We start from the raw sequence: 13664 nt of genomic DNA on the forward strand, positions 1-13664 counted from the left end.
TGGACATGACCCTAAGGCTGACTATACTGGTTACCTGGTACTGGGGTACTCTGGACCCAGGTAGATATCATCTTAACCCCCTGACCTCTTAACCCTGGCATGACAGGGCTGACTATATGGCTACTGGTACGTATGACCAGGTAGATATCATCTAACCCCCGACTCAAACCCTGGCATGACCCTAGGGCTGACTATACTGGCTACCTGGTACTGGGTGTACTGACCAGGTAGATATCATTACTCTAACCCTTGACTTCCTAACCCTGGCATGAGTGACTATATGGCTATGGTAGGTGGTACAATAGATATATTCTAAACCCTATCCTAACCGGCATGACCCTAGATATATATGGTGGAAGAAGGTAGATATATTAAGACTAATGATGACAGGGTGACCATAGGCTATGGACGGTGTATGACCAGGTAGATACTGATCTCTAACCCCTGACCTCTAACCCTGGCATGACCTAGGTGATATACTGGCTACTGGTACGGGGACTGACAGTAGATATCATCTCTAACCCCTGACTCTAACCCTGGCATGACCCTAGGGGCTGACTATACTGGCTACCTGGTACTGGTGTACTGACCAGGTAGATATCATCTCTAACCCCTGACCTCTAACCCTGGCATGACCCTAGGGCTGACTATACTGGCTACCTGGTACTGGTGTACTGACCAGGTAGATATCATCTCTAACCCCTGACCTCTAACCCCGGCATGACCCTAGGGCTGACTATACTGGCTACCTGGTACTGGTGTACTGACCAGGTAGATATCATCTCTAACCCCTGACCTCTAACCCCGGCATGACCCTAGGGCTGACTATACTGGCTACCTGGTACTGGTGTACTGACCAGGTAGATATCATCTCAACCCTGACCTCTAACCCTGGCATGACCCTAGGGCTGACTATACTGGCCACCTGGTACTGGTGTACTGACCAGGTAGATATCATCTCTAACCCCTGACCTCTAACCCCGGCATGACCCTAGGGCTGACTATACTGGCTACCTGGTACTGGTGTACTGACCAGGTAGATATCATCTCTAACCCCTGACCTCTAACCCTGGCATGACCCTAGGGGCTGACTATACTGGCTACCTGGTACTGGTGTACTGACCAGGTAGATATCATCTCTAACCCCTGACCTCTAACCCTGGCATGACCCTAGGGCTGACTATACTGGCTACCTGGTACTGGTGTACTGACCAGGTAGATATCATCTCTAACCCCTGACCTCTAACCCTGGCATGACCCTAGGGCTGACTATACTGGCTACCTGGTACTGGTGTACTGACCAGGTAGATATCATCTCTAACCCCTGACCTCTAACCCTGGCATGACCCTAGGGCTGACTATACTGGCTACCTGGTACTGGTGTACTGACCAGGTAGATATCATCTCTAGACCTCTAACCTGGCATGACCCTAGGGCTGACTATACTGGCTACCTGGTACTGGTGTACTGACCAGGTAGATATCATCTCTAACCCTGACCTCTAACCCTGGCATGACCCTAGGGCTGACTATACTGGCTACCTGGTACTGGTGTACTGACCAGGTAGATATCATCTCTAACCCCTGACCTCTAACCCCGGCATGACCCTAGGGCTGACTATACTGGCTACCTGGTACTGGTGTACTGACCAGGTAGATATCATCTCTAACCCCTGACCTCTAACCCTGGCATGACCCTAGGGGCTGACTATACTGGCTACCTGGTACTGGTGTACTGACCAGGTAGATATCATCTCTAACCCTGACCTCTAACCCTGGCATGACCCTAGGGCTGACTATACTGGCTACCTGGTACTGGTGTACTGACCAGGTAGATATCATCTCTAACCCCTGACCTCTAACCCTGGCATGACCCTAGGGCTGACTATACTGGCTACCTGGTACTGGTGTACTGACCAGGTAGATATCATCTCTAACCCCTGACCTCTAACCCTGGCATGACCCTAGGGCTGACTATACTGGCTACCTGGTACTGGTGTACTGACCAGGTAGATATCATCTCTAACCCCTGACCTCTAACCCTGGCATGACCCCTAGGGCTGACTATACTGGCTACCTGGTACTGGTGTACTGACCAGGTAGATATCATCTCTAACCCCTGACCTCTAACCCTGGCATGACCCTAGGGCTGACTATACTGGCTACCTGGTACTGGTGTACTGACCAGGTAGATATCATCTCTAACCCCTGACCTCTAACCCTGGCATGACCCTAGGGCTGACTATACTGGCTACCTGGTACTGGTGTACTGACCAGGTAGATATCATCTCTAACCCCGACCCTAACCCTGGCATGACCCTAGGGCTGACTATACTGGCTACCTGGTACTGGTGTACTGACCAGGTAGATATCATCTCTAACCCTGACCTCTAACCCTGGCATGACCCTAGGGCTGACTATACTGGCTACCTGGTACTGGTGTACTGACCAGGTAGATATCATCTCTAACCCCTGACCTCTAACCCTGGCATGACCCTAGGGCTGACTATACTGGCTACCTGGTACTGGTGTACTGACCAGGTAGATATCATCTCTAACCCTGACCTCTAACCCTGGCATGACCCCTAGGGCTGACTATACTGGCTACCTGGTACTGGTGTACTGACCAGGTAGATATCATCTCTAACCTGACCTCTAACCCTGGCATGACCCCTAGGGCTGACTATACTGGCTACCTGGTACTGGTGTACTGACCAGGTAGATATCATCTCTAACCCCTGCCCACCCGGCATGACCCTAGGGCTGACTATACTGGCTACCTGGTACTGGTGTACTGACCAGGTAGATATCATCTCTAACCCCTGACCTCTAACCCTGGCATGACCCTAGGGCTGACTATACTGGCTACCTGGTACTGGTGTACTGACCAGGTAGATATCATCTCTAACCCTGACCTCTAACCCTGGCATGACCCTAGGGCTGACTATACTGGCTACCTGGTACTGGTGTACTGACCAGGTAGATATCATCTCTAACCCCTGACCTCTAACCCTGGCATGACCCTAGGGCTGACTATACTGGCTACCTGGTACTGGTGTACTGACCAGGTAGATATCATCTCTAACCCCTGACCTCTAACCCTGGCATGACCCTAGGGCTGACTATACTGGCTACCTGGTACTGGTGTACTGACCAGGTAGATATCATCTCTAACCCCTGACCTCTAACCCTGGCATGACCCTAGGGCTGACTATACTGGCTACCTGGTACTGGTGTACTGACCAGGTAGATATCATCTCTAACCCCTGACCTCTAACCCTGGCATGACCCTAGGGCTGACTATACTGGCTACCTGGTACTGGTGTACTGACCAGGTAGATATCATCTCTAACCCCTGACCTCTAACCCTGGCATGACCCTAGGGCTGACTATACTGGCTACCTGGTACTGGTGTACTGACCAGGTAGATATCATCTCTAACCCCCTGACCTCTAACCCCTGGCATGACCCTAGGGCTGACTATACTGGCTACCTGGTACTGGTGTACTGACCAGGTAGATATCATCTCTAACCCCTGACCTCTAACCCTGGCATGACCCTAGGGCTGACTATACTGGCTACCTGGTACTGGTGTACTGACCAGGTAGATATCATCTCTAACCCCTGACCTCTAACCCTGGCATGACCCTAGGGCTGACTATACTGGCTACCTGGTACTGGTGTACTGACCAGGTAGATATCATCTCTAACCCCCTGACCTCTAACCCTGGCATGACCCTAGGGCTGACTATACTGGCTACCTGGTACTGGTGTACTGACCAGGTAGATATCATCTCTAACCCCTGACCTCTAACCCTGGCATGACCCTAGGGCTGACTATACTGGCTACCTGGTACTGGTGTACTGACCAGGTAGATATCATCTCTAACCCCTGACCTCTAACCCTGGCATGACCCTAGGGCTGACTATACTGGCTACCTGGTACTGGTGTACTGACCAGGTAGATATCATCTCTAACCCCTGACCTCTAACCCTGGCATGACCCTAGGGCTGACTATACTGGCTACCTGGTACTGGTGTACTGACCAGGTAGATATCATCTCTAACCCCCTGACCTCTAACCCTGGCATGACCCTAGGGCTGACTATACTGGCTACCTGGTACTGGTGTACTGACCAGGTAGATATCATCTCTAACCCCTGACCTCTAACCCTGGCATGACCCTAGGGCTGACTATACTGGCTACCTGGTACTGGTGTACTGACCAGGTAGATATCATCTCTAACCCCTGACCTCTAACCCTGGCATGACCCTAGGGCTGACTATACTGGCTACCTGGTACTGGTGTACTGACCAGGTAGATATCATCTCTAACCCCTGACCTCTAACCCTGGCATGACCCTAGGGCTGACTATACTGGCTACCTGGTACTGGTGTACTGACCAGGTAGATATCATCTCTAACCCCTGACCTCTAACCCTGGCATGACCCTAGGGCTGACTATACTGGCTACCTGGTACTGGTGTACTGACCAGGTAGATATCATCTCTAACCCCTGACCTCTAACCCTGGCATGACCCTAGGGCTGACTATACTGGCTACCTGGTACTGGTGTACTGACCAGGTAGATATCATCTCTAACCCCTGACCTCTAACCCTGGCATGACCCTAGGGCTGACTATACTGGCTACCTGGTACTGGTGTACTGACCAGGTAGATATCATCTCTAACCCCTGACCTCTAACCCTGGCATGACCCTAGGGCTGACTATACTGGCTACCTGGTACTGGTGTACTGACCAGGTAGATATCATCTCTAACTGACCTCTAACCTGGCATGACCCTAGGGCTGACTATACTGGCTACCTGGTACTGGTGTACTGACCAGGTAGATATCATCTCTAACCCCTGACCTCTAACCCTGGCATGACCCTAGGGCTGACTATACTGGCTACCTGGTACTGGTGTACTGACCAGGTAGATATCATCTCAACTGACCTCTAACCCTGGCATGACCCTAGGGCTGACTATACTGGCTACCTGGTACTGGTGTACTGACCAGGTAGATATCATCTCTAACCCCTGACCTCTAACCTGGCATGACCCTAGGGCTGACTATACTGGCTACCTGGTACTGGTGTACTGACCAGGTAGATATCATCTCTAACCCTGACCTCTAACCCTGGCATGACCCTAGGGCTGACTATACTGGCTACCTGGTACTGGTGTACTGACCAGGTAGATATCATCTCTAACCCCTGACCTCTAACCCTGGCATGACCCTAGGGCTGACTATACTGGCTACCTGGTACTGGTGTACTGACCAGGTAGATATCATCTCTAACCCTGACCTCTAACCCTGGCATGACCCTAGGGCTGACTATACTGGCTACCTGGTACTGGTGTACTGACCAGGTAGATATCATCTCTAACCCCTGACCTCTAACCCTGGCATGACCCTAGGGCTGACTATACTGGCTACCTGGTACTGGTGTACTGACCAGGTAGATATCATCTCTAACCCCTGACCTCTAACCCTGGCATGACCCTAGGGCTGACTATACTGGCTACCTGGTACTGGTGTACTGACCAGGTAGATATCATCTCTAACCCCTGACCTCTAACCCTGGCATGACCCTAGGGCTGACTATACTGGCTACCTGGTACTGGTGTACTGACCAGGTAGATATCATCTCTAACCCCTGACCTCTAACCCTGGCATGACCCTAGGGCTGACTATACTGGCTACCTGGTACTGGTGTACTGACCAGGTAGATATCATCTCTAACCCCTGACCTCTAACCCTGGCATGACCCTAGGGCTGACTATACTGGCTACCTGGTACTGGTGTACTGACCAGGTAGATATCATCTCTAACCCCTGACCTCTAACCCTGGCATGACCCTAGGGCTGACTATACTGGCTACCTGGTACTGGTGTACTGACCAGGTAGATATCATCTCTAACCCCTGACCTCTAACCCTGGCATGACCCTAGGGCTGACTATACTGGCTACCTGGTACTGGTGTACTGACCAGGTAGATATCATCTCTAACCCCTGACCTCTAACCCTGGCATGACCCTAGGGCTGACTATACTGGCTACCTGGTACTGGTGTACTGACCAGGTAGATATCATCTCTAACCCCTGACCTCTAACCCTGGCATGACCCTAGGGCTGACTATACTGGCTACCTGGTACTGGTGTACTGACCAGGTAGATATCATCTCTAACCCCTGACCTCTAACCCTGGCATGACCCTAGGGCTGACTATACTGGCTACCTGGTACTGGTGTACTGACCAGGTAGATATCATCTCTAACCCCTGACCTCTAACCCTGGCATGACCCCTAGGGCTGACTATACTGGCTACCTGGTACTGGTGTACTGACCAGGTAGATATCATCTCTAACCCCTGACCTCTAACCCTGGCATGACCCTAGGGCTGACTATACTGGCTACCTGGTACTGGTGTACTGACCAGGTAGATATCATCTCTAACCCCTGACCTCTAACCCTGGCATGACCCTAGGGCTGACTATACTGGCTACCTGGTACTGGTGTACTGACCAGGTAGATATCATCTCTAACCCCTGACCTCTAACCCTGGCATGACCCTAGGGCTGACTATACTGGCTACCTGGTACTGGTGTACTGACCAGGTAGATATCATCTCTAACCCCTGACCTCTAACCCTGGCATGACCCTAGGGCTGACTATACTGGCTACCTGGTACTGGTGTACTGACCAGGTAGATATCATCTCTAACCCCTGACCTCTAACCCTGGCATGACCCTAGGGCTGACTATACTGGCTACCTGGTACTGGTGTACTGACCAGGTAGATATCATCTCTAACCCCTGACCTCTAACCCTGGCATGACCCTAGGGCTGACTATACTGGCTACCTGGTACTGGTGTACTGACCAGGTAGATATCATCTCTAACCCTGACCTCTAACCCTGGCATGACCCTAGGGCTGACTATACTGGCTACCTGGTACTGGTGTACTGACCAGGTAGATATCATCTCTAACCCCTGACCTCTAACCCTGGCATGACCCTAGGGCTGACTATACTGGCTACCTGGTACTGGTGTACTGACCAGGTAGATATCATCTCTAACCCCTGACCTCTAACCCTGGCATGACCCTAGGGCTGACTATACTGGCTACCTGGTACTGGTGTACTGACCAGGTAGATATCATCTCTAACCCCTGACCTCTAACCCTGGCATGACCCTAGGGCTGACTATACTGGCTACCTGGTACTGGTGTACTGACCAGGTAGATATCATCTCTAACCCCTGACCTCTAACCCTGGCATGACCCTAGGGCTGACTATACTGGCTACCTGGTACTGGTGTACTGACCAGGTAGATATCATCTCTAACCCCTGACCTCTAACCCTGGCATGACCCTAGGGCTGACTATACTGGCTACCTGGTACTGGTGTACTGACCAGGTAGATATCATCTCTAACCCCTGACCTCTAACCCTGGCATGACCCTAGGGCTGACTATACTGGCTACCTGGTACTGGTGTACTGACCAGGTAGATATCATCTCTAACCCCTGACCTCTAACCCTGGCATGACCCTAGGGCTGACTATACTGGCTACCTGGTACTGGTGTACTGACCAGGTAGATATCATCTCTAACCCCTGACCTCTAACCCTGGCATGACCCTAGGGCTGACTATACTGGCTACCTGGTACTGGTGTACTGACCAGGTAGATATCATCTCTAACCCCTGACCTCTAACCCTGGCATGACCCTAGGGCTGACTATACTGGCTACCTGGTACTGGTGTACTGACCAGGTAGATATCATCTCTAACCCCTGACCTCTAACCCTGGCATGACCCTAGGGCTGACTATACTGGCTACCTGGTACTGGTGTACTGACCAGGTAGATATCATCTCTAACCCCTGACCTCTAACCCTGGCATGACCCTAGGGCTGACTATACTGGCTACCTGGTACTGGTGTACTGACCAGGTAGATATCATCTCTAACCCCTGACCTCTAACCCTGGCATGACCCTAGGGCTGACTATACTGGCTACCTGGTACTGGTGTACTGACCAGGTAGATATCATCTCTAACCCCTGACCTCTAACCCTGGCATGACCCTAGGGCTGACTATACTGGCTACCTGGTACTGGTGTACTGACCAGGTAGATATCATCTCTAACCCCTGACCTCTAACCCTGGCATGACCCTAGGGCTGACTATACTGGCTACCTGGTACTGGTGTACTGACCAGGTAGATATCATCTCTAACCCCTGACCTCTAACCCTGGCATGACCCTAGGGCTGACTATACTGGCTACCTGGTACTGGTGTACTGACCAGGTAGATATCATCTCTAACCCCTGACCTCTAACCCTGGCATGACCCTAGGGCTGACTATACTGGCTACCTGGTACTGGTGTACTGACCAGGTAGATATCATCTCTAACCCCTGACCTCTAACCCTGGCATGACCCTAGGGCTGACTATACTGGCTACCTGGTACTGGTGTACTGACCAGGTAGATATCATCTCTAACCCCTGACCTCTAACCCTGGCATGACCCTAGGGCTGACTATACTGGCTACCTGGTACTGGTGTACTGACCAGGTAGATATCATCTCTAACCCCTGACCTCTAACCCTGGCATGACCCTAGGGCTGACTATACTGGCTACCTGGTACTGGTGTACTGACCAGGTAGATATCATCTCTAACCCCTGACCTCTAACCCTGGCATGACCCTAGGGCTGACTATACTGGCTACCTGGTACTGGTGTACTGACCAGGTAGATATCATCTCTAACCCCTGACCTCTAACCCTGGCATGACCCTAGGGCTGACTATACTGGCTACCTGGTACTGGTGTACTGACCAGGTAGATATCATCTCTAACCCCTGACCTCTAACCCTGGCATGACCCTAGGGCTGACTATACTGGCTACCTGGTACTGGTGTACTGACCAGGTAGATATCATCTCTAACCCTGGCATGACCCTAGGGCTGACTATACTGGCTACCTGGTACTGGTGTACTGACCAGGTAGATATCATCTCTAACCCCTGACCTCTAACCCTGGCATGACCCTAGGGCTGACTATACTGGCTACCTGGTACTGGTGTACTGACCAGGTAGATATCATCTCTAACCCCTGACCTCTAACCCTGGCATGACCCTAGGGCTGACTATACTGGCTACCTGGTACTGGTGTACTGACCAGGTAGATATCATCTCTAACCCCTGACCTCTAACCCTGGCATGACCCTAGGGCTGACTATACTGGCTACCTGGTACTGGTGTACTGACCAGGTAGATATCATCTCTAACCCCTGACCTCTAACCCTGGCATGACCCTAGGGCTGACTATACTGGCTACCTGGTACTGGTGTACTGACCAGGTAGATATCATCTCTAACCCCTGACCTCTAACCCTGGCATGACCCTAGGGCTGACTATACTGGCTACCTGGTACTGGTGTACTGACCAGGTAGATATCATCTCTAACCCCTGACCTCTAACCCTGGCATGACCCTAGGGCTGACTATACTGGCTACCTGGTACTGGTGTACTGACCAGGTAGATATCATCTCTAACCCCTGACCTCTAACCCTGGCATGACCCTAGGGCTGACTATACTGGCTACCTGGTACTGGTGTACTGACCAGGTAGATATCATCTCTAACCCCTGACCTCTAACCCTGGCATGACCCTAGGGCTGACTATACTGGCTACCTGGTACTGGTGTACTGACCAGGTAGATATCATCTCTAACCCCTGACCTCTAACCCTGGCATGACCCTAGGGCTGACTATACTGGCTACCTGGTACTGGTGTACTGACCAGGTAGATATCATCTCTAACCCCTGACCTCTAACCCTGGCATGACCCTAGGGCTGACTATACTGGCTACCTGGTACTGGTGTACTGACCAGGTAGATATCATCTCTAACCCCTGACCTCTAACCCTGGCATGACCCTAGGGCTGACTATACTGGCTACCTGGTACTGGTGTACTGACCAGGTAGATATCATCTCTAACCCTGACCTCTAACCCTGGCATGACCCTAGGGCTGACTATACTGGCTACCTGGTACTGGTGTACTGACCAGGTAGATATCATCTCTAACCCCTGACCTCTAACCCTGGCATGACCCTAGGGCTGACTATACTGGCTACCTGGTACTGGTGTACTGACCAGGTAGATATCATCTCTAACCCCTGACCTCTAACCCTGGCATGACCCTAGGGCTGACTATACTGGCTACCTGGTACTGGTGTACTGACCAGGTAGATATCATCTCTAACCCCTGACCTCTAACCCTGGCATGACCCTAGGGCTGACTATACTGGCTACCTGGTACTGGTGTACTGACCAGGTAGATATCATCTCTAACCCCTGACCTCTAACCCTGGCATGACCCTAGGGCTGACTATACTGGCTACCTGGTACTGGTGTACTGACCAGGTAGATATCATCTCTAACCCTGACCTCTAACCCTGGCATGACCCTAGGGCTGACTATACTGGCTACCTGGTACTGGTGTACTGACCAGGTAGATATCATCTCTAACCCCTGACCTCTAACCCTGGCATGACCCTAGGGCTGACTATACTGGCTACCTGGTACTGGTGTACTGACCAGGTAGATATCATCTCTAACCCCTGACCTCTAACCCTGGCATGACCCTAGGGCTGACTATACTGGCTACCTGGTACTGGTGTACTGACCAGGTAGATATCATCTCTAACCCCTGACCTCTAACCCTGGCATGACCCTAGGGCTGACTATACTGGCTACCTGGTACTGGTGTACTGACCAGGTAGATATCATCTCTAACCCCTGACCTCTAACCCTGGCATGACCCTAGGGCTGACTATACTGGCTACCTGGTACTGGTGTACTGACCAGGTAGATATCATCTCTAACCCCTGACCTCTAACCCTGGCATGACCCTAGGGCTGACTATACTGGCTACCTGGTACTGGTGTACTGACCAGGTAGATATCATCTCTAACCCCTGACCTCTAACCCTGGCATGACCCTAGGGCTGACTATACTGGCTACCTGGTACTGGTGTACTGACCAGGTAGATATCATCTCTAACCCCTGACCTCTAACCCTGGCATGACCCTAGGGCTGACTATACTGGCTACCTGGTACTGGTGTACTGACCAGGTAGATATCATCTCTAACCCCTGACCTCTAACCCTGGCATGACCCTAGGGCTGACTATACTGGCTACCTGGTACTGGTGTACTGACCAGGTAGATATCATCTCTAACCCCTGACCTCTAACCCTGGCATGACCCTAGGGCTGACTATACTGGCTACCTGGTACTGGTGTACTGACCAGGTAGATATCATCTCTAACCCCTGACCTCTAACCCTGGCATGACCCTAGGGCTGACTATACTGGCTACCTGGTACTGGTGTACTGACCAGGTAGATATCATCTCTAACCCCTGACCTCTAACCCTGGCATGACCCTAGGGCTGACTATACTGGCTACCTGGTACTGGTGTACTGACCAGGTAGATATCATCTCTAACCCCTGACCTCTAACCCTGGCATGACCCTAGGGCTGACTATACTGGCTACCTGGTACTGGTGTACTGACCAGGTAGATATCATCTCTAACCCCTGACCTCTAACCTGGCATGACCCTAGGGCTGACTATACTGGCTACCTGGTACTGGTGTACTGACCAGGTAGATATCATCTCTAACCCCTGACCTCTAACCCTGGCATGACCCTAGGGCTGACTATACTGGCTACCTGGTACTGGTGTACTGACCAGGTAGATATCATCTCTAACCCCTGACCTCTAACCCTGGCATGACCCTAGGGCTGACTATACTGGCTACCTGGTACTGGTGTACTGACCAGGTAGATATCATCTCTAACCCCTGACCTCTAACCCTGGCATGACCCTAGGGCTGACTATACTGGCTACCTGGTACTGGTGTACTGACCAGGTAGATATCATCTCTAACCCCTGACCTCTAACCCTGGCATGACCCTAGGGCTGACTATACTGGCTACCTGGTACTGGTGTACTGACCAGGTAGATATCATCTCTAACCCCTGACCTCTAACCCTGGCATGACCCTAGGGCTGACTATACTGGCTACCTGGTACTGGTGTACTGACCAGGTAGATATCATCTCTAACCCCTGACCTCTAACCCTGGCATGACCCTAGGGCTGACTATACTGGCTACCTGGTACTGGTGTACTGACCAGGTAGATATCATCTCTAACCCCTGACCTCTAACCCTGGCATGACCCTAGGGCTGACTATACTGGCTACCTGGTACTGGTGTACTGACCAGGTAGATATCATCTCTAACCCCTGACCTCTAACCCTGGCATGACCCTAGGGCTGACTATACTGGCTACCTGGTACTGGTGTACTGACCAGGTAGATATCATCTCTAACCCCTGACCTCTAACCCTGGCATGACCCTAGGGCTGACTATACTGGCTACCTGGTACTGGTGTACTGACCAGGTAGATATCATCTCTAACCCCTGACCTCTAACCCTGGCATGACCCTAGGGCTGACTATACTGGCTACCTGGTACTGGTGTACTGACCAGGTAGATATCATCTCTAACCCCTGACCTCTAACCCTGGCATGACCCTAGGGCTGACTATACTGGCTACCTGGTACTGGTGTACTGACCAGGTAGATATCATCTCTAACCCCTGACCTCTAACCCTGGCATGACCCTAGGGCTGACTATACTGGCTACCTGGTACTGGTGTACTGACCAGGTAGATATCATCTCTAACCCCTGACCTCTAACCCTGGCATGACCCTAGGGCTGACTATACTGGCTACCTGGTACTGGTGTACTGACCAGGTAGATATCATCTCTAACCCCTGACCTCTAACCCTGGCATGACCCTAGGGCTGACTATACTGGCTACCTGGTACTGGTGTACTGACCAGGTAGATATCATCTCTAACCCCTGACCTCTAACCCTGGCATGACCCTAGGGCTGACTATACTGGCTACCTGGTACTGGTGTACTGACCAGGTAGATATCATCTCTAACCCCTGACCTCTAACCCTGGCATGACCCTAGGGCTGACTATACTGGCTACCTGGTACTGGTGTACTGACCAGGTAGATATCATCTCTAACCCCTGACCTCTAACCCTGGCATGACCCTAGGGCTGACTATACTGGCTACCTGGTACTGGTGTACTGACCAGGTAGATATCATCTCTAACCCCTGACCTCTAACCCTGGCATGACCCTAGGGCTGACTATACTGGCTACCTGGTACTGGTGTACTGACCAGGTAGATATCATCTCTAACCCCTGACCTCTAACCCTGGCATGACCCTAGGGCTGACTATACTGGCTACCTGGTACTGGTGTACTGACCAGGTAGATATCATCTCTAACCCCTGACCTCTAACCCTGGCATGACCCTAGGGCTGACTATACTGGCTACCTGGTACTGGTGTACTGACCAGGTAGATATCATCTCTAACCCCTGACCTCTAACCCTGGCATGACCCTAGGGCTGACTATACTGGCTACCTGGTACTGGTGTACTGACCAGGTAGATATCATCTCTAACCCCTGACCTCTAACCCTGGCATGACCCTAGGGCTGACTATACTGGCTACCTGGTACTGGTGTACTGACCAGGTAGATATCATCTCTAACCCCTGACCTCTA

At 51.5% G+C, this 13664-nt stretch overlaps 1 protein-coding gene across 1 annotated transcript in view; it reads left to right on the plus strand.

Moving 5' to 3' along the window:
- Nucleotides 1–280: 280 nt before the first annotated feature.
- Nucleotides 281–13664, plus strand: part of LOC123481830 (sodium/glucose cotransporter 5-like) — a gene marked incomplete at its 3' end in the record, with an annotated part of 95577 nt that continues 82193 nt past the window's right edge. The window contains exon 1 of the mRNA XM_045206948.1: nucleotides 281–289. Within this exon, the coding sequence (XP_045062883.1) occupies nucleotides 281–289 (9 nt within the window). The remainder of the gene's footprint in view (nucleotides 290–13664) is intronic.

Source organism: Coregonus clupeaformis, chromosome 24, assembly GCF_020615455.1.
Source record: "Coregonus clupeaformis isolate EN_2021a chromosome 24, ASM2061545v1, whole genome shotgun sequence".
In the NCBI taxonomy this organism is placed as follows: domain Eukaryota; kingdom Metazoa; phylum Chordata; class Actinopteri; order Salmoniformes; family Salmonidae; genus Coregonus; species Coregonus clupeaformis.